The sequence below is a fragment of the Leptonotus elevatus genome, chromosome 18, assembly GCF_054856555.1.
Source record: "Leptonotus elevatus isolate MCC_2025b chromosome 18, RoL_Lele_1.0, whole genome shotgun sequence".
Lineage (NCBI taxonomy): Eukaryota > Metazoa > Chordata > Actinopteri > Syngnathiformes > Syngnathidae > Leptonotus > Leptonotus elevatus.
Window position 1 is genome coordinate 10,614,030 of NC_141256.1, and position 21,101 is coordinate 10,635,130.

A 21,101-nucleotide genomic window follows, 5' to 3' on the forward strand; every position below is an offset into this window, starting at 1 on the left:
AAAATTCTTGCCTCCCTCCCCTTGGTTGTACGCACTATAAAAATGAAAAACATCAATAAAAATATTTGACAAAAATTCGGTATTTACATGACAAGAATATGAAAAAAATGATGCTAACGTTCGTATTACAAATGTAATACTCGACTGTTTTGTTGTCTTTAAGATAAACCTCTCTTTGACTAAGAATGTCAAAGTAGTACGTTTAGCCAAACATGTCATTGCTTGTTATTGTTGTTAGGCTGCTTTTGTTTTGACTGTTAAGTCTTTTTATATACAGTATATACTTTGAATGACAGTTAAAAATGTGAGACTAGACTACGTGTAAGCATTTCTCATAAAATCGCTTCACGTCTGAGCATTACTTAACTTATTTTTACACTTAAAATGTGGCCTGCGCGGTTTATAAAACATTTACGACCGCATCGGTTGGCGCCCGGTATGGATTATTTCCAATTTCCCTGCGACAGAGTTTTGCGTTGGCAAGCGAGAACAACCGCAGGCGGACTTTTTTTTTTTCTTTCTTTTTTTTTAAACACCTCCCATCTGGCGACGTGGGGGCGACCATTTAGCCCCTCTTCCCCTTTCCTCCCCCTCCTCCTCCTCCTCCTCCTCCTCACCCACGCCGTCAGGAAAAAGGCTGATGACAACTGAATCAGGGCGGCGCACCACCTGTGGCACACGCTCGCACACGTAATTAACTTGAATGTGGACCACAGACCCAGAAGGAGCACGTGTGTGTGTGCGTGTGTGTGCGTGTGTGTGCGCGCAGGTGGATGTAAAGTCTTTGAAGTGAAAACAGAACGTGCGGCTCGTGTTGACTGGTGGGCGGTGCGGCGGCTTTGCCAACGCCCTCGTGTTTTTTTAATAAGTAAAATAGCACTATTTAATATTGTATCTAATAGAAACATAGCAAGGGAGGCCACTAGGGGGCAGTGTTATAGTAATAGTGAATAATATATGCCTGCGACTATTGTTATATTGTCTCCTTGCATATGTTGCTTTACTGTTTGTGTTCAAATATAAAATCAACAAGATTATCGATGGTAATCGTATGACGTTTTACCATTGTGCGTTAGCATTATGCTAGCAGGGGCAAAAAAAAAGAAAAAAGGGCAAGCCTGTTTTAAATGCACGTGCAAGATTCTTTGTGTTGTGTTTAGTTTGACAATAAACTTGAACCGGGCGTGGCATGAAACAGCTTGAACCTTTTGTTGTTGTGGAGTTTGCGCTTGTATCTCAAGTTTGTGCTCACAAGTCAAAGCAAAAATCCGCTGAAGTCAGCTTTTCACTATATAGTGCTTTAAAGATGAAAGACAGTTTACACAATAAGCTTTTTTAATTTTTTATGATGTAATAAACATTTGACATTGCAAATAATGTTCACACCCTGCGGGAGATTTGACTTTTGCCATATTTGGACGGTATCAAAATATGAAAAGAAGACCAAGATGTTCACATAGAAAAATCTGTGTGATGATTATTGCATTTGGTCTTGCGGTCTCACCAAGAAGCATTTCAAATATTTCGTCAACCGTAGATGGTGAAAAAAAAGAATGAGCGTTGGCATTTACAAGGACATTTCAGTTTTTTAAATCACCCCTAATAAACGTCTTTGCAATTGCGTCATAATCCTCATCACTTATAAATGTACATCGCTCACCGTTTTGCACAAGTCTGTTATTATAACTGTCACTAACAGTTGGAAACATGTGTTCTCCTTCCTGAGTGGATTTCATGGCAAGTTTATTAACAAAAATATTGAACATTTAATATCATACTTTGAGATATCAAAAATATCTGTACAAAATCAGATGATTTAACATTAATTTATTATCCCCAACATAACCCTCATTTAATGAAGGTGAGGTCTTCATTTTTTGGGGTCTGGTATTAAATGCTGTCAAAGTTTGCCTCAATAAAATGTTGAAGTTTTGTGCCTTTTCTGCTTGCCGGGCAGCTTTCCAAAACATCAGACGTTCTTTCTTCCCCCCTTTGTCATATTTCCGCTTTATCTTTGTTTTTTTTCCCCGACATCGTCGCTGTTCGCCGCCACTACGGTCGTCTGAAGTCAGCTTTGTTTGTCTGCTCTTTTTATTCGCTGCCTCAACTGTTGCGCCGCTCCCGACAGGAAGTAGGTCTGCCTCCCTTTTTTCCTCTCCTGATGCTGAACGAGCAAAAAGGTGCAGGAGGCGGGAATATTTGATCAGAGTGACAGACGCTTTTGATGGAATTTTAAGATGCCACGTCTAGCGACTGCGCCGATTCAAAGTTAAACGACGTTCCCCTCCCGCCCCCGTCTTGTTTTTCTGTCACATTTGTTGTCTGGAGCGATTTTGTTATGCTGACATGTCTGATGCAAATGGAGATTTTTGCTTATTTATGACCTTTTCTCATCAGAAAAACAAGGCAGGACTTATGTTGATGCATGAAAATGTTAAAATGCAACATTGGTGCACGTAGGTAAGATAAAGCGCACATCCAGCATCGTGAGGTCTTTTATAGTAGACTTTTGATTTTGGTTCTTGACATTTAACCATTTTGAACAGGAATAAGGAATTTCCTTCATTTCTTTATTTAAATCCAGTGTTCATTGGTTATGTTTACTGAATGAGAGGTTTTAATATTTGTTTTGCTGAATTTCAATTTCGCGTTGAAATTGTAGTTTTACTGAAGGGGAGGTCCTAAATGTTATTCAATTGGCATTTAAAAGTGTCTTAATTGTGTCTGTCCAAAACGAATTCTGAAAAATGATATACAATACTGAGATGTATTGACGCTGACATCGCCCACTCGTCACCTTTACTAAAGGAGAGGTCTTCAATTTGGTGGAAGTGACCTTTAAAAGGTCTTCAATTTGGCTTCCTTAATTCTGCTGCTGTCTCTCAAATATATTGCAAAACATCTGTACATATTGGGACGCCACATTGCCCAGCACTTGGTTTGGATTTACTGAAGGGGGGAGGCCTTCAATTTGAAATAATTGTACTTCCTGCTTTATAGAAGAAGTATTCTTGCAAAATGTCCTTGAATTGCATGATGTTCAACCATTTTGCCCTTTTGTCGTTTTTTTATCGAGGGAGAGGTCTTAAATTTCGTCATCGCGGCTATTAACTCATTAACTGCCATTGACGGCTATAGACGTCAAAATAACATTTGAACTATAACTAAAAAAAAATCCACTTTTGTTAACAAGAGTATGAAAACCTAGGAAAAAAAATTTGTACATTTTGAACAGATATAAAATTTGTGATTAATTGGGAGTTAACTATTGAAGTCATGCGGTTAATTATAATATAAAAAAAAGAATCGTCTGACACCCCTAATTTTTTTATAATATTTTTTTCCTTTTTTTTTTGCTAGGGGCATCAATCGATTTTTTTTTTATTGTAATTAATCACATGACTTCACTAGTTAACTCAAAAGTAATCCCGAATTGTATATGTTTTAAATGTACAATAAAATTTGTTTTCTAGATTTTCATACTCTTTTAACAAAAGTGGGGGGAAAAAATGTGAAACTAATAGAAATAGTTCAAATGAATTTTGGACGTCTATTGCCGTCAATGGCAGTGAATGAGTTAAATGTTAAAGTATTACTGTAAAGTACTGCTTTTCAAAATACAACTGCCACATACCGAATATTTTCCTAACCCACCCACTTCCAAAAATAGAATAAATTGTCCTTTCTAAATTTGACATGATTTTTTTTATTTATTCCATTACATCAGCATTTTGTCAGAGAAATTATCTAATGCTCACAATAATCAATTATTTTATAGAAGCAGTCAAGCAGATAATTTTGTGTGTCAGTGTCAGTGAGTGTGTACTGTGTAGCGTGAGGAAAGAGCTGACTGTGGTTTTTATTTTATTTTATTTTATTTTTTCCCAGCTTCTGGCAGTGATAAACTATAATTTTCTGTTTTTTTTTTTTTTTTTTTTGAGAAAAGAACATCCTCTGGCGCAAAGAATGATGGATACCTTCTTCCTTCTGACCGCATTTCCACTACAAAATATCCACGTCAAAGAGACGAATGTTCGCTTGTCTGTGGTTGCAGTTCATCGGAAATGTATGCATTACATCATGCGTTAATAACAATAATATCAATAACAAGAATAATACTGTAATAATATGTGCTATGATGTTCTGATGCCAAAGTTAAAAAAAGAATGAATAAAAGAAAATGAAAACGTTTATAAAGTTCAAATAAGATAATTAAAAGCCTTTTAAAAAAGTACAACTTATGAAATGATTGTACTAAAAAAAAATATATTAAACAACGATGTAAAATAAAGGGTTTTAAAAAAAATAAAAATATTTTCTACATTGATAGGTAATAAATGGCAGAAAAAAATTCTAGGATTAAAAATAATTTAATTCAAATGGAAAAATCTATTAAAATACATTAAATAATTTATAATATAAATTTCAAATGCAGTACAAAAATGACTAAACTTAAAATACATATTACAAGTTTAAAGTGAAAAATTTTAATTCATTAATCAATAAAAAAAATAATACAATGCAATAGAAAATGTCAACAAAATAGTGTGCTTTTTGGACTTATTTTTGACAAATCTATGTAAATATCAAAAGGCAATTACAAAATTTAAAATACTGAATCTGGGACACTTATTTATTCATCTATTTTAAATTAGGGGAAATGAATCTAATGTTACATGTAGAAGCTTAAAAGACATGAAATGGCTAAAAGAATAACATGTATATTTTTTAAAGTAAAAAAAAAAAGACTTACTGATCTGAATCTGTAAAGAAAAAAAGAAAACAATTTGGGAAATGTTTCCAAATTTCAATCTTCATTTGGCATTACTGCTCATTTTCTTTTGTGTGCTTGTCGCCTAAAAGTCTGTTTAACAGGAAGTCAAGCATTTGACTGGCATTGTTTAAAGACAAGATGGATGCTTTAATTGTCTGTCGGTGAGCGACGACCGTACACGGGAACCCCCCTCCTGCCCCCCCGCTTTCTCCTGAAATTTTACGCGTGATCTACGAGGCCATAAAGAAATCCAGCTTAGGAGATTTAATGCCGGTCGTATTTCACGCGCGCAATTTGAGTGTCAGCTCGCGACCGCATCCCGCCGAAGACGCTGCCATCATACAACAGCGTGAAATGTTTGAGGCGCAAAGTTTGACAATGATTTTCCCGCTGGGACTCGCTGGCGTCGGAGCACAGCCGGCGGGAATGTTTTGAGAAAAGACACCAGCACGGCCTTTTCTTCGTGTGAAAGGATGAAGTGTAATTAACTTATTCGCTGTCAGACATTTTCTAAGAATTTCACGCAGCGCATCATGTTTTATTTCTTTGTTGCTTTCACTGGTAAAACTTGCTGGATTGTTATCAATGCGTAAGGAGCTAACGCTAATGCTGCTATCGGCCATGCCGTAGTTCGGATGCAATCCAGAATCAGGATCCGGTGAGGATGTACCCGTGTGAACCCTGGCAAAGTGAACTGGACCACTTGGTGGAAATGTGGCTTCAGGCCATTTTCACACTTGATCCAGACCAAAATGATTCGGGTGCTCGAGCGTTAGCGTGAAAACTGCCGGGCCAGTTGCGGAGTTCAGCGTTGCGGTGTGGCTCTCGGCCGGAATGTCGTCGAGAGATCCAAACCCTCAAAAATCTATTATTATTATTTCCTGTTGATCCGATTTTGAATGTGATGCTTTTCGACAGGCCTTCTCTTTCTGCCAGTGAAATAAATGAGTGATTGTCATTCAAATGAAGAGAAACGTTCAGTTATGGGTCAGGTTTAGGCTGCCCGTTTCTAATCCGTTCTACTCTCAAAACTTCAGCGGTAAAAGAGAAAAACTCAGCCCATCATTCTTTCTGCCTTTTCCGTCCTTCGCTGCGTTCCCTCAACCTGGAAGCGGACGTGATAACCGATAGCGGCGCTGCGCGTCCCCACGGTCGCCGTATCCCCCTCGCCCGAGCCTCGTTAATCACCCGCCGTGGCATCAATCATCCCCGCTCGTGACAGAACGGCGCCGAGATCAACACGGGAGAACCGGCGGCCGATAAATCCGCTGTTCGGATAACATGAGAACAGCGTGTCTTTGCCGATGTACTCATAATATTTGGATACTCGTGCGTGGAGAGGAAGCGGGGCCGGCCCAAACGCACGGAGGAGCGGAAAGGGGGGGAAGTGTCAAGCGGAATGTTGGCCCGGAACGAGCGTCTGTATTGTCTTTAGCACCTTTGGAGGCCCGCCGTCCAAGAACAACCTTTCTTACCAGGGTTCCCGTTGCGCTCCTCGATACGCCGCATTTCCCCTCGAGCTAATCCTCGAGGAGGAGGAGGGGGGGAGTGGGCTCGTTGTCGGATTCATTCAGTACAGCTATATTATGGTCCATCGGTCGTGCCTCTGTCATATCACACGTTTTTAACTCACAGCCATTTTCACTGAAGCAACCCGCTTCGCTCCCTCCCGGCTGTTCTGATTTTAACTGATTTTGCAAGGCCCACCCAATATTGTTTTCTATTGCTATGAAAACATGGAACCTACCAAAAGAAAGATTAGAGTCTCTTCTTTCATCAGGAAAAAAAAGTTTATTTCTATCTGTTTCCGTTTTGCAGCAATTAGTATTCGAATATAGCGAGGTTTTGCAACATGGCCCTCGTTGATCTCTTATACTCTGCTGCCACCTGCAGGCCGTTTTTGTAATGACTACCATTGCTTCAAGCATTCTCTTCAGTTCAGAGGCTGCATGAAAGCTTTCTGTATGCTCTAGCATAAAAAAAACATTTAAAAAAACAAAAACGTATGAATGTGTCTTTGGGAGCTTGGTAATATTTAAATTTGAACGTATTTATACGTATTTGGGAGCAAATGAGTTTTCAGCAAAACAAAATGGCGGAAAAGTCTAACTAACCTCCAGTTGTAGTTTTTTTTTGTTCCCTTAAGCAATGCGATGCTGCTTATTTAGAAGTTGTTTCAACGTTTATATTTACACTTAGATAACATCTATGCTAATTTTTGTTAGCCTGTCTATGGATTTCGCATTATATGTTAGTATTAAGCTACTGCGGGGTTTTGATTTGGTTACACTTCTTAAGTATACAGTGAATATTTGTGCATATTTGTGGTTCGGCATTTCTCGATTTTTGCTATTAGCTGATTTTTTTTCCTTTCTTTTCAAAACCTAGCCTCGCATGCGCCCTGTTTTTGTTTGTGGTGGGGCACAAATAACATCATTGTAAAGCTTTTAGTGCTCTTTTGTTTCGTCTCAGTTTTACAGTCAACTGAGAGTCTTGAAGCAAGCACTCTTGGGCTCTTCGTTGAAGAACTGTGCCCAACAAGTCTCCCATTTTTTGACAGCTTTAAAAATCTAAAGCATTTGTTTTAGTTGAATTCAGTCTCTCTGTTGTAGATTTGTCTCGAATGCATGCCCCGCGACAAATAAAATGGTGGTTCACTTGAGCGGGATCGGTTCTGATTGAGTGACGGAAGGGAAAAGCAGAACGCCTTGGAGACACGGTGTGGCAGCTCCGGGCTCGGGTTTGACGGCTGGCGTGGCTGAACTGAAGTGAAGGGCTAATAATAGTGTAGCGAGTGACACAAAGGCCGCATAGAGAGCGGCACGGGCCAAAACGCCTCAAGCCTGTTAAGATATTTGGTTGCATGCAAAAGCGGAAAAGTTCAAATCCCGTCTTTTTTTTTTTTCTCTTTGGCATGTTTTGGCCGCCAACCCAGGCACTGTCACCCCATCAACAAACCATCCACGTACAGAAACACCCACAGCACATTAGTGGCCGTTTCCATTGTGAACAGGCCAGACGATCAAAACTGTCCTGTTCCATGTTTCGGCACGCTTTTGCTCGGGTTTTTGGATCACAAGGACCATATTGGATTTTTGGATCAATTATAAATGTGTATGTCAAATATAAATTCCAAATATTTATCCACTTAACAGCCAGCACTCTTCTGACTCAACAAACGAGGTCACACATACAAAGTCACAGATACTACAGTGGAGAAGGGGAGGATGTTGACAAACAAAATGAATGATGAATTGGTGGCGTGTCAAACTGCCACAGTATAGCGCCAACTAGTGCCGAGGAGGACTTACTGTCAGATTTTATGATTTTTTATTTATTTTTGCAAATACCTGAAAATCCAAAGTACAATAACCAAGTGTATTTGACAAAAAGACGGAGCGGGATTAACCAATCCAAAGCGTGCTATTGCGATTGAGCTGGGCTGCGCCGCACGTCTCGTTTCGGTGGAAACATGTCGCCCCCTCACATGTGTCCTTGGGAGTCTTTTAACCGTCTCAGGTCTCGCTGCTTTATTTTTTCTGCCAGCCCACAGAAGTTCCTCTCCGCTGCCTATTTTTTGCCTACAAGTGCTGTCAATTAGGGACCTCCGTGAAGGCGCAAGGCGGCAGACAGTCAGAGCAGTAAGAGCCCAGAGGAAATTGTCCTCATACCCCCGCCGTCTCCTTGACTCCCCCCGTGCCTTGCCGCCTTTACCGCCATCACATGCTCGCTTTGACACTGTTCCCAACTAATACTCCGCGGCCTCAACAGTACGAATCGTTGTTCCCACAGAGCACAGAGACGACATGCATCTGCTGTGTTTTGTATGGTAAAGTGGCATTTGCTTGAAGTGTTTTTTATGATTAGCCTAACATCTGTGTTCATTTCCGTCACGTTAGCATTCGGCCAGCGGACTTTCTTGAGATGAAACTAAATGGTTTGGTTGAATGTTTGGTGCAAGCACGCCTTGTCGCATTTTAGAGAACTGCGAACAAGTCTTTTTTCCCTCAAAGTGATGTTATTTGTTGTTTGTTGACATTGAGGTAGTGAGAACGGACGCTAAAGGATCAAGTGAAACCTCCGATATTCGCGTTGGATCGACCTCCCTCAAATAAGGAAAATCCATGAGTTGATAGTGCCCTGAAAAAGGTTTGTAATTGTCTATAGATGCCACAAGATGGCGTCAAAGCACTACTTGTACGTCTTAATGCAGCTCCTCAACTCACTTCGACATAGTTCCGTGGCGCCAAGATGGCGGTCAGATGGTTTAAGTGTGTTTTAACTAGGGGTGTGCCCAAAAAAACAATTCTCATAAGAATGGCGATTCTCATTTAGTACGATTCAGAATCGATTTTAAATGACCCAAAATCGATTTTATTTAAATTATTTTATACTGTCTTGCCTTTGTCTGTGTGTGCCTTTATTTGGAGCGCTGTTCATGTTGTAACCGGTTTGGCCACTGAGGGGCAGTGTGGTTCCACGCGGTCTAATACACTGTTAAGTTGTAGCCGCATTAGAGAGTAGAAGGAAAAAGTCACGATCAAGTTATTCCAATAAAAGTTTGTTTTTTTTCAGCGTTGAGCCGTTCTTTTGAGTGATAAAAGTGCCCCGAGTAGCGCGCTAATTAGCATTAGCGAGTCAGACTAGAGTAGATCATTACAATTCCTTGCACATCTATAGATTGAAGCAAAAATCATTGTCAATCAAATCGTTTTGAATCAAAAATCTTTCTTAATCAAAAATCGATTCTGAATCGAATTGCACGCCCAAAGATCGGAATCGAATCGTGAGACATTCAAAGATTCCCACCCCTACTTTTAACATTCTGAATGTGTTAAAAGTGTATGTAAGGGATAAGACTGGTGGTTTAATAAAAAACGATTAGAATCGGGAAAAAAATGTGTGAATGCATCAGTACACAAAGTAATGAATCGGTTCTTGAATCGTATCGCACCCCACTTATCGAGATACGTATTGAATCGCCTTTTATCAAAGAGATGCACACCCCTTATATATATATATATATATATATATTATGCCACATTAACAGTACTGTCAAGTAATCCATGTTGTGAAAAGTTTTTTCTACTTTCATTGCATACCCTCTTGAACTAAGCCGTCTGTACCTTATCTAATCGTAATCCACACTGAATTCAACCACATCAAATTGTTCCACTTTAAAATATAGAATCTGATTTTCACCTATAAACCACAGGAGTCCACTGTACTCTCTGAAGTGGAATATTAGCGACCCTTACGCTGATGTCACGAGCCGGGTGACAAACATTAATGATCCGGACCGCCATGAGGTCACCGAGAGTAAGGTTACCGGCCCTCGTCATTTGTTGACCTCGAGCAGGTCAGCCATCTCCGGTGCTAGCCTCGCTCCCGGGGCGGCCTTTCCCGTCCCGCTTCTATCCCGCTGATTGGCTCCTTTGGCCGCATCCCGGACCTGGCGGGGCTGGCAGGCGTCTTCTCCAACGTGGAAACATCTCTCGCCTCGTCGGCGGCCTTCTCCAAGAAGCCGTAATTAAGGGTCTTGAAAAATGCACCGCTGTGAAATGGAGCCGCAATCCTCCCGTCTTTTCCCTCCTCGCTGATGACGCTGGTAAAAAAAAAAAAACTAAAAAAAAAACTTGAGATCATTCAAATGAAGGGAAAAAAGGACAGTCACAATGCACTTTCAGACATTTATTGAACTCAAAAATAAAAAATAAATGTTTAATTTAATACAATGGGATTTTTGCTATCAGGCTTGTTTTGTATGTCTATTTTATAATGACAGGCTGTTATCTCTAAATTGCAGTTATCTGTGGATGCTATAAGCGTAAGGACATACTTGTGGTTTGAAGCAGCTCCAAGTTGGAATCGGTTCAAAACGTTTATGGACATGAGTGATATCTCAACAGTTACGTCGACGTCACAGAAAGCCGGGTGGCAGAATTCCAATATTCCCATACATCATGAAACCATGCGGCGCGGCGCACTTCTTCGCTGCTACCGCAAAACAGCCGCGACGAGAAAGGCGAGCGCTCGGAACGCCGTCGGGAAATTGCAGTTATAAGGAATCCCCGAATACCAAACGTCCTAGATTAGGATGTGGTGACGTTTGCTTTACTGTCAATGATCTTTAAAAAAAAAAAAAATTGTTCATTGTTGGCATTTTCACCTAGGGGTGATGTCACTTTTGTTGCCAGCAGTTAATACGTTAATGGCTGTGTGTTGAGCTCTTTTGAAGCTATGCATCGACTACACTGTAGCAAAGTGTTATTTCTTCATGAAAAGATCAAATAAAGATAAAATACCAGTAGTAACAAAAAATGTTAGGGCTTTATTTCAACTTTTTGTAGCTTTTTTGTTGTTGACATTCTAGTTGAAGTAGTAATGACATTGTTTACTTTCAGAATTATTAACTCATTCACTGCCATTGACGGCTATTGACGTCAAAAATTAATTTGAACTATTTCTATTAGTTTAACATTTTCCCACTTTTGTTAAGAGTATGAAAACCTAGAATATTTTTTTTGTTGTTGGAAATTTAGAACAGATATAAAATGTATGATTAATCGTAAGTTAACTATTGAAGTCATGCGATTAATTACAATTAAAAATTGTAATCGCCTGACGCGATTTAAAAAAGAAAGAAAAGATTGTTTAAAATTAGGAGCGTCAGGCGATTAAACATTTTTGTTGTAATTATTTGCATGACTTCACGAGTTAACTCACAAATGTTATATCTGTTCTAAATGTACAAGAAATTTTTTTCTAGTTTTTCATACTCTTGTTAACAAAAGTGTAAAAAAAAAAAAAGTTAAACTAATAGAAATAGTTCAAATGGATTTTTGACGTCTATAACCGTCAATGGCAGTGAATGAGTTAATAATTCTGTAAGTAATGTACGACAATTTTATTTATTTCTTTTTTTATGCTACTATGTCAACTTTTTTTAGTCTACTAAATCCGTGCATGGTTCCCCAGGCCTGGAGTTTATCTCTATTCCAGATATAATTCCGACGACTCGCGTGCATCCTTCTGCGAACCTTCAGCTGATGTTTGGGAACGTCTCGACGAAATGAAGCATATTCCCGCCGCGCCGGGCTTGCGCGAGGGGGAAATGTAACCCAATCGTCCGCTTGTCGACGTGCCAGATGCGTGTCAGTGCCTTCGGACTTTTTAAAGTCTTCCTTCCTGCTATATTGCTAATTTTCAATTGAGTCTTTCTATTTTTTGGAGTTAGTACCATGTGGGTGCTTCAACATGCTGGGCAGCACTGAGGTCTACTGGATCACATGCATTGTAATAGACGAAGAAGAGGCAGATAAGGTCCCTAACTACCTTAAACTCATTCACTGCCATTGACGGCTATAGACGTCAAAAATTAATTTGAACTATTTCTATTAGGTTTTTTTTCCCCACTTTTGTTAACAAGAGCATGAAAAACTTTTTTTTATTGTACATTTAGAACAGATATAAAATGTGTGATTAGTTAACTAGTGAAGTCATGCGATTAATTACGATTACAATTTTAATCGCCTGATGCCCCTAATTTGTAATAATCTTTTTCTTTTCTTAAAATCGTGTCAGGCGATTTAAATTTTTGATGGTAATTAACTGCATGACTTCAATATTTAACTCACGATTAATCACAAATTTTATATCTGTTCTAAATGTACATTGAAAAAAAATCTAGGTTTTCATATTCATGTTAACAAAGGTGGGGAAAAAATGTTCAACGAATAGAAATAGTTCAAATGAATTTTTGACGTCTATAGCCGTCAATGGCAGTGAATGAGTTGAGAAAATTGTTATTCCCACAGAGAATATATGCCTGCGCGTACATCTATGCTAATAACCGTTAGCTTATTTACTACACTAGCTTTACTATGATGTTAGCATTAAACCACAACACTTTCACTTGACAAATGTTTATTTTGTTGTTGTTGAATGTTTAATCCGTCTGCAGTGTGTCAATTTTACAGTATACTTGAACTGGGATTTACACACACACACACACACACACACACACACACACACACACACACACACACACACACACACACACACACACACACACACACACACACACACACACACACACACACACACACTTTTTACTGGATGTGTTTTCCGTAAGGCGCAATAAAATGTTTTCTAATCTTATCCACCCCCCTTTCAAGATGCCTGACGTGGAGCTCTTATTTTGAAAGGAATCAAAGCGCTAGCATGCAATAAAAGTTGTTTGAGTGCAGTGGAAAAGCAGCAGTGGCATTACGCGCACGCACACACACACACACAGACGTTTGTGTGTCTGATGTGGCAGCCAGGAGACTGACTGGAGTCTGATGTCTAATCAGGGGGTTGGGCAAGCGGGTGAGAATGAATGAGAGTCTCACAGAGGGTCAATGATGCCCTCTACAGTAGACACACCACTCTGTGTATATTTTGCTTTTGACAAATTACACAACTTTGTACTTTACAGTTTTATAGGGGAAAAAAAATTGTGTGTTATTTTTGGATAATAATAATTTTTTTTATGTACGTGTGTGTGGGTTTTTCCATTAATTTATGTAATATTATTTTAGTGATTTAATTATTTTATTTTTTGTTATACTGGACATATTTTATCACCTGATTTTTTTTCATTATTACATGGCAATCTGCTTGCTTTTGTGCATCATCTATAATGTTTTAGTTTTTTTTATTGTATGCTTTTGCCCACCAGATGGGAGCAGAATCTGATTCCTTTCTGTGCATATTGTATGCAAAGTAGCAGTTCAGTAATGAGAATGTTTAAGTCGTACTAGTAGCACGCAAGTTATATCCTTTGATGTGTGTGTTTTTTGTTAAATATTATTTTTATTTTATTTTTGCTTGTTTGCATTCATATTCCAGTTAAGATTGCTATGTATTTTTTTTTAATTGGGTGATTTTCAAACAAAAAAAAACTGTTTTGGGTGAATTAGCGGTAAAGGTATTCATCATGCTTTTGTGAAAATGACAGATAAATTACCTTTTTTAAATTAGTAACTTACGTGCTGTTATAGTAACTGTTATTTTTTTATGCGTTTTTTTCTTGAGTGTTTTACAACGGAGACATTTTTAGTACATGGTCGGTTACGCGACATGAACGCAACACAGGTGCTCGGACTATCCTTGAACGCAACACGCGCTTGCACACTTGAGACTCTTCCGGGAACGCACACTCACTGAGGACGTACCGTGAACGCAACACAGAGGCTCTGGGAACGCTCCGCGAACGCAACAGACTTGAGTCTGCTCAGTCGTACACGCAACGCACGCAGTGTCCAGTCGCTCCGTGAACGCAGCACACGTGCTTCGAGGACGCTCTCCGTGAACGCAACACTTTTCACGCTCTCATGACTTTGTTGCGGTCGTCTTCTCCGTGGCTCATGCGGGTACGTACACGCATATGTGTGTGTGAGAGGCGTGACGCCCCCTCAAGTTATGTGCCAGCTATTTGATCCGCACTGGCGGGGGCGGACGGGAAATCCCGGCCCACGTACGAAGAAGTCTCTCATCCACGCACGGGGGAGAAGGAGAAAATTTGAATAATTGTTTTTAATATATATATAAAAAAAATTTAAACTAATAATTTAATTTGGAAAGGAAGGGTGATTTGAAAGCGTGAATCATACCTGCTAACTCTTTAAAGTTCGTCTGTGACGCACCTGGGAGCTGCCGAGACAATTTTTAAGCCCCCCACGCGTGGACGTCCAATTGAAGTTATTTATAGCCGCACATGCGTGGTGGCGCGCGGACTTTTTAAGAAGCCACAGAGACCACCACCCTCACCACCACGACCACCACCCTCCTCCTTTTTCTCACACTCCCCACGCGTGGTTTTTCCTCCTCCTGCCCGGGAGAAAGGAGGCTTTCCCACTCGCGGTGCTCCCGAGGAAGGATCGCGACTTGACTTTTCTTTTCGATTCCATTTGTCGGCGAGTTCATTTTAGTTTTAATCCTCCCCCCCGTTGTGTGTGATGCGCATCCCCGTAGACCCGAGCGCCAGCCGGAGGTTCAGCCCGCCGTCCAGCAGCCTGCAGCCGCTCGCGGGCAAGATGACGGACGTGAGCTCCCCGGGTCACGGCGGAGGAGGAGGAGGAGGAGGCGGCGGCGGCCCCGGTGGGCAGCCGGATGCGGCTTCGGCGGTGGTGCCCCGGCTGCGCGCCCACGAGAACCGCAGCATGGCGGAGATCATCGCCGACCACCCGGCCGAGCTGGTGCGCACCGACAGCCCCAACTTTTTGTGCTCCGTGCTGCCGTCGCACTGGCGATGTAACAAGACTCTGCCGGTCGCTTTCAAGGTGAGTCCAGAATTAATACTTAAAAAATAATGAATTAATTAAAAACACTGTTTAATAGCTAAGCGGTTTTTTTTTACTGCTTAACATTTTGTCATTTTAACACAGTAACCTAAGCGAACTTATTGTACGATTTTTATTTTTGATCGAATTTAATCATGATCTATTAATGATAAAACCATCTGTTCTTGACATTTTGGCACCAAACTATCGTCTTGAAAAGTTCAAGTGCTACTTTTAAAAACACGTTAAAAATAACTGCTGTGTTGTTTTTAATTATAAAGGCATTTACAACTGACTGTTGTTGCGATTTTTCATATGAAAGGCTCTTTTCAGAGATATAAAAGATGGATCAAACACTGTCAAAGTGTGTTGAAATGTGTTGCTTGGCTACAAAACAAACACAAAGCTTTTCATAGTTTATTTTTTGTTTTTTTGAACAAGCACTTTTATTGCTGTCTGAGTCGTTTTCGTAGCTGCCAGGCCTTTTTTTGTTGTTATCTCCTTCCAGGAATCTTAATGAGAATCTTAGTGAGACTTTGTTTTCTGTTGTTATGAATTAAGACACTTTGAATGTGTTTTGATGTGCGTCATGAGATGCACTGTGTAATTACCACTGTGAGGAAGTTGGCATGCTGCCATATTTGGTGTCCTCAAATCACATGGCATTTGGTGCAGATCAGGATAAAGGTGCAGCTGAAGAAAAGAAAAGTTTCTATATTTGTGTCAGGGAAGTGTTATTGTTGCTTGGCTTTGTTGGAGGTCTACACTCGATAATTGCACAATTTGTGGATGAAATCTTTTTATATAGTTCCTTTGATGTTTTAATCGCTTCAAGTAGTATCTCATGGAACAATGGCATAAAATGAAAAGTTCATGGCTTTGTTTTATTTATTTATTTATTTATTTTTTATTGGGGGTGCATCAGCTGTCAGGATGCTGAAAGGAGCACGTTTCATTCTGACTGAGGAACTAAAAAGATGACATATTAGATATTCAAGTTTAAAAAAAGGTGTTTTTACAATGAAGTCATTTATAAATTATTTTAAATGTCTTTACTTTGAATTGAATTTGAAAATATATTTTTTTTCATGATTTTTATTTTCTAGGATACAATTGTTAAAAACAACATTTAAAAAAAAAACAACGTTTTTTGGGGTTGTTTTTTACTACTGATTTTGAAGGCATTTTATTGAGGGTGTGTGGGCTTATATATATGATTTTCTGAGGAACCATCTTATTTATTTATTTTAGTAAACCCCCCATTAGTGCTTGTTCTCAATCTCTTGCTCATAATGTTCTCCAAGAGGCAAAATGTGCTTGCTTCGACTTGTCACTGACACATAATACAAAAGACAATTAAGCATTATACATTAAAGCACCAAAATGTTCAACCAAGCCAAATGATTTAGTTTCATGAAAGTCTTCTAGCTTAATGACAACATGCCATTAACATGCTAACAGAACTAGCATGGATGTTAAGGGTTCCTACTGTACCACACACGAGTGGCAACACATACAAACAGAGCACAACCATTTTCTTGGCTCTCTGAAAACAACAACTATTACTGGACCTGAGTTGGGGGACCTTCTCCGCCTCTTCTTCTCGTTTTACAGTATGTGCATAATTCTGAGTCAGCTTGTTTCTTTACCACCAGGTGGTGGCGCTTGGGGACACAACGGACGGCACGGTAGTGACGGTGATGGCGGGCAACGACGAGAATTATTCGGCCGAGTTGCGCAACGCCTCGGGCGTGATGAAGAACCAGGTGGCGCGCTTCAACGACCTGCGCTTCGTAGGCCGCAGTGGCCGAGGTGAGCGCGCACACATACAGTACTTATTTAGGTGGTGAGGATTAGTGGTCTGCTTCGCTTACGTGGCAACCACATAGCGGTCTCTCCTACTCCCAGCACACGTCTGATTCAAAGCCTGTACTTACAAGGCCCTCACAGGCGCATAAACCTCCGCCAAGGCCAAACAATACTTATTGGAATTAGTGTAAAACCCTCATGTATGTATCTGAAGGATGTTAGGAATACACAAAGGAGAAGAAATAGTGTGTAAAAGTAGTCCAAATAAATTACACAAATGGTGCGTCAACATGCAAACTCCTTGGTGGAGGTAACATGATTCTCTCCCCCCAAAAATTAGCGGTCACAAATTGATTTCCAAAAATCCTTTTAGAGGAGAGAAGCCTCCACCACCTGCGTCGACCCCGGCTATCAAAGTGTTTGACCCGTTGCCGCGGAAACCCGTGTCACAGAATCTGGCGACAGGAAGTGACATAGGAGCCCAGGGGCCAGAGATCAGACTACGAGGTGTCTGAAATGAATACCCGGCCGGCGGTGACGAGGCAGGATGCTGATGTTGATGACACATCGGGGCCGTGACAGCGCACGATTGATAGCGCAGGTAGCTTAGCGTAAGCGGATACTGTTGATAGCATCATTAGACCCGATAGAGTGGCAGTGGAACCTGCATTTAGTTCCAGGGTACTGCTTGCATTCCCGTTGTTCAGATTTACTATCAATATTTGCCACTTAAATAAAGGCTGTTGAGTGAATCACCTCAGCGGCCATTTTAACGAGGAATCAACTCCACACAGGAGGGCCAAAGCCCGGATTCGAACCCGCAACCTCTGACGGATGTGCTAAGGCCAAGTTCAGGGAGCAATCACAAATGTGTTTTTAAATAAAACGGCCACTAATCTGCAAACGGAGCATTCGGAAGGCGATCCAGCGGATGCGTCCACTTGATCATCCCAACGCGGCGCACACCTGTCGCATGCGGACTCATGTTTACAGTCGGCGTGGCAGACGCCCACGCGTGGACAGCTGCCGCGATGAGTCGCCGCATTTAACCCCCCTGGCCCGCCCCCGTTTCCTGTCCCACCCCCACCCGGCCCCCTCTCGTCGCCACGGTTACATGATGCATACCTTTTCAAGGCTTCATAGCGCTACTGATGACCTGGCGCCTGTGATTCACAGCATTCCTGGTGCTGACACACGTCTCCATGCACAAAGTTGGGATTAAAGTCAGCCCACGAGACCCTCGTATTGAAACCCTTTTTGAAATAGTTTTACTCCTTTCACATGTTATAAACCTAATAAGTCACAATTTAACTGATTAAAAGCGCACCTTATAATTAATGCATTCCTTTGCGTCTGTTCTCACTCGCGCTTTATTAACATCACTTCAGGGAACTCAACAAAGACCCTTGCTCACACAGTTCTCCAAATACGAGGTTAAGAGTGTTTGTTTCAAGCTGTTCATTCGTCAATACCAGACAAAGTTTACTTAAATACTAGCACACAAAAAAAAGATCATTAAACAATGTACATTTAAACACTAAACTGTTTAAGAAAACCATATACCTGTTAGCTTAATGCTAACTTAAAATGTATTATGCCATTAACAGGCTTTTGGAAATTAGCATTAGATGTTCCCGTATTTTACCCCCGCAATATTTTGTTTATGGTCTTCCGATTTTCCAAAACAATAAACAAATACAAAGATGCAAATAGCAAGCAGTAGGCTATAGTTAAAGTAAATTTTCACTCTCTGCAACTGCAACTGCAACTGCAACTTTAAGACACATACAGAACAGAGCATAAAACAATTCTCACGGGTAAAAGTGAATATTCCAATAAAAAAAATTCAAATTGCTTCCTATTCTTCTTGCTCTTAACACACCTGTGCGCTATTCACACCTGAGACCTTATAATACGAAGTCACATGACAATTGCATACATTTTTCACTTAGGGGTGTAGTCACTTTTGTTGCAAGGGCTTTCGCTATTAAAGGATGTCATTTGAGTTATTTTGAGGGAACAATAAATCGACACTGTTAGCTGTACACTGACCACTTTCCATTGTCAAAGTGTATAGTAACAAAAAAAAAACAATCACTGAAAAGGTTTCAAATGGTGAACTGTGACATATTTTCAGTGTTTAGGGAGAGGAAGTGCCAATTAAAAGAGCCCACACACTCTTGAAAATAGGCCACATAAGGCCGTTGTGTCTCTTCTAGTCGAGAGCTTCTGACACAAGCCGGCGTTGTCCACCAAGAATCCTCGCCAAAGCACCCCCCCCCCCCCCCACCGCCCCGCCCCCAGTTTGTATTGAATGTGGCGCGTTGTCCCTCAGGCGCATGGCGTGTCAACTTTGGTCATAACCATGATGATGTCATGTTCATGTCACCGCAGGCAAGAGCTTCACGCTGACCATCACCGTGTTCACCAACCCGCCGCAAGTCGCTACGTACCACCGAGCCATCAAGGTGACAGTGGACGGACCACGAGAGCCCAGGAGTGAGTACACGTGATACACATGATTTTTCTTATTTGTTGTTGTTTTTTGTTTTATCCTTTCTACACTCTTTAAGCATGTTGAAATGTATTCCGTAGTTCTCCTTCTCTCTAGGTGTGCTAGCTTAATGCTAACACACAATGGGAAACGTCATAGACAGGCTAACAAGTAGCATCTGTGGCGGTGTTGTGATGCTTTAAGCAACAAATATTTGAACACAAACGGTACAGATTGGCAACAGGCAAGAATTCTTTGTCTTCTGTGAAAAGTGACTAATATTAACGTTGCTTAATAATGAGTATTAAGTAGTTGTAAATTTGTCATTTGTGTCTGTGTCATTGTGTTATACTGCTCCCGGTGGCCAAGTCATGCACACTCAACGGCGCTGCAATGAATTGAGCATGATGCACAAGTTCTATAAAATCAATTTATTTATATTACTTATGAAGTGCTATTTTCCATACTACATATTTTGGGGCAAGGCTGCAACATATTAAAGGCATTTTCATTCATTTTAATGGTGACAATAACTTTGACTCTGACCCAAACAATGAACTGTGATATAGATGGGGAAGACTGCGTAGAGCTTTTCCCACGCTGGCTTATTAAGCGAGTGAGGTGGAACATTCCCAACAGGCTACACCGGGTAGCAAGAGTGCTAGCATCAGCCCCTTTTAATAGGCTGCATAAAAACAACTGAGCAGGAAGTTGAGAGCGAGAAAAAAAAAACTTTACTATAGTTGAGTCGTCAGTGCCAGCTGGTCTGGCACGCAGCTGTTCGCCAGCCCCTTGAGAAATTCACAAAAATGAAGAGAAAAATTATAACTGATGTGACAAACAAGGCTCACATGTGGCACCGGGACACAGCGGAGCCGGCGGACGCTCGCGTTAGCGAGCGATGGCGTTCCTGCTGCTGCTGGCGTTGCCAAGAACGCACTCCCTCGCACACACGCGCACACTTGCGCGCTGCGTTTGATCAAAAGCATTTCCTGTGCATCTGCTGCCGCGCGTCATGACTTTTTTTTTAGGCCGTTTTTGGGGGGCCGGCAGATAAGACTCCACAACAAGCAATTTATGTCAACAAAGCTCAGCAAAAGTGATGAGAGGTACCAAAATAAGGTACACTCCTAAGTATTTCCTCGTGTCGCTCTTAGGTTAGCATAGCATTTAGCATGGCTTCTCTATCTTTTCCCGGCATCCTCCATCAATTATTACTGACTTAGGAGCGACTCCACAGCATGTTTAGGCACACTGGTTAGCCGGCTGTTGCTAGCTAGCTTTCTGCGCAAGTTAGCACAGAGCTTCCCTCGGACCTCCGACTATATCCGCGATATGTGATGTGAGGCCAGCGAAGCTTTTTTTGGAATGTCTCGGTGGTTCTTCTTTTTCTTCTACTTTCTCTTGGTGATTGTCATGCTGTTTGATTCTAAGTTTTGCTATTCAGTGTGTATTAATGAGGCGCAAAATACACATTTTGACTCGCAAACTGTGGCGTGAAACCATTTCGAGCCTTGAGTTGTGTACTGACACCATATCAGCGATGTCATCAGCGACCAATGGCCGTAGACTTGACTTTCATCACAAATTAGCATCGACTAGCTAAAAAAATATTAAGTTGTGTAGCCCCAGCGTGTGTGTATGCTTGTGTGGTTCAGGACACGTTGTATGAGCGTGACTGTATGTTAGCAAAGTGCAG

The 21,101-nt window shown here is 40.9% G+C and overlaps 1 protein-coding gene across 3 annotated transcripts in view; it reads left to right on the top strand.

The window, feature by feature from the left end:
* Window positions 1-21,101, top strand: part of runx2b (RUNX family transcription factor 2b) — a 50,632-nt gene that overhangs the window by 12,781 nt on the left and 16,750 nt on the right. For 2 of the 3 annotated variants that reach the window (XM_086061317.1, XM_086061316.1), the window contains 3 exons: window positions 14,792-15,099; window positions 16,755-16,911; window positions 19,303-19,407. In XM_086061317.1, coding sequence (XP_085917443.1) covers window positions 14,792-15,099; window positions 16,755-16,911; window positions 19,303-19,407 — 570 coding nt within the window. Of the gene's footprint in view, window positions 1-13,998; window positions 14,191-14,791; window positions 15,100-16,754; window positions 16,912-19,302; window positions 19,408-21,101 lie in introns of those variants that run through there. The other variant, XM_086061318.1, reaches the window with a different exon arrangement.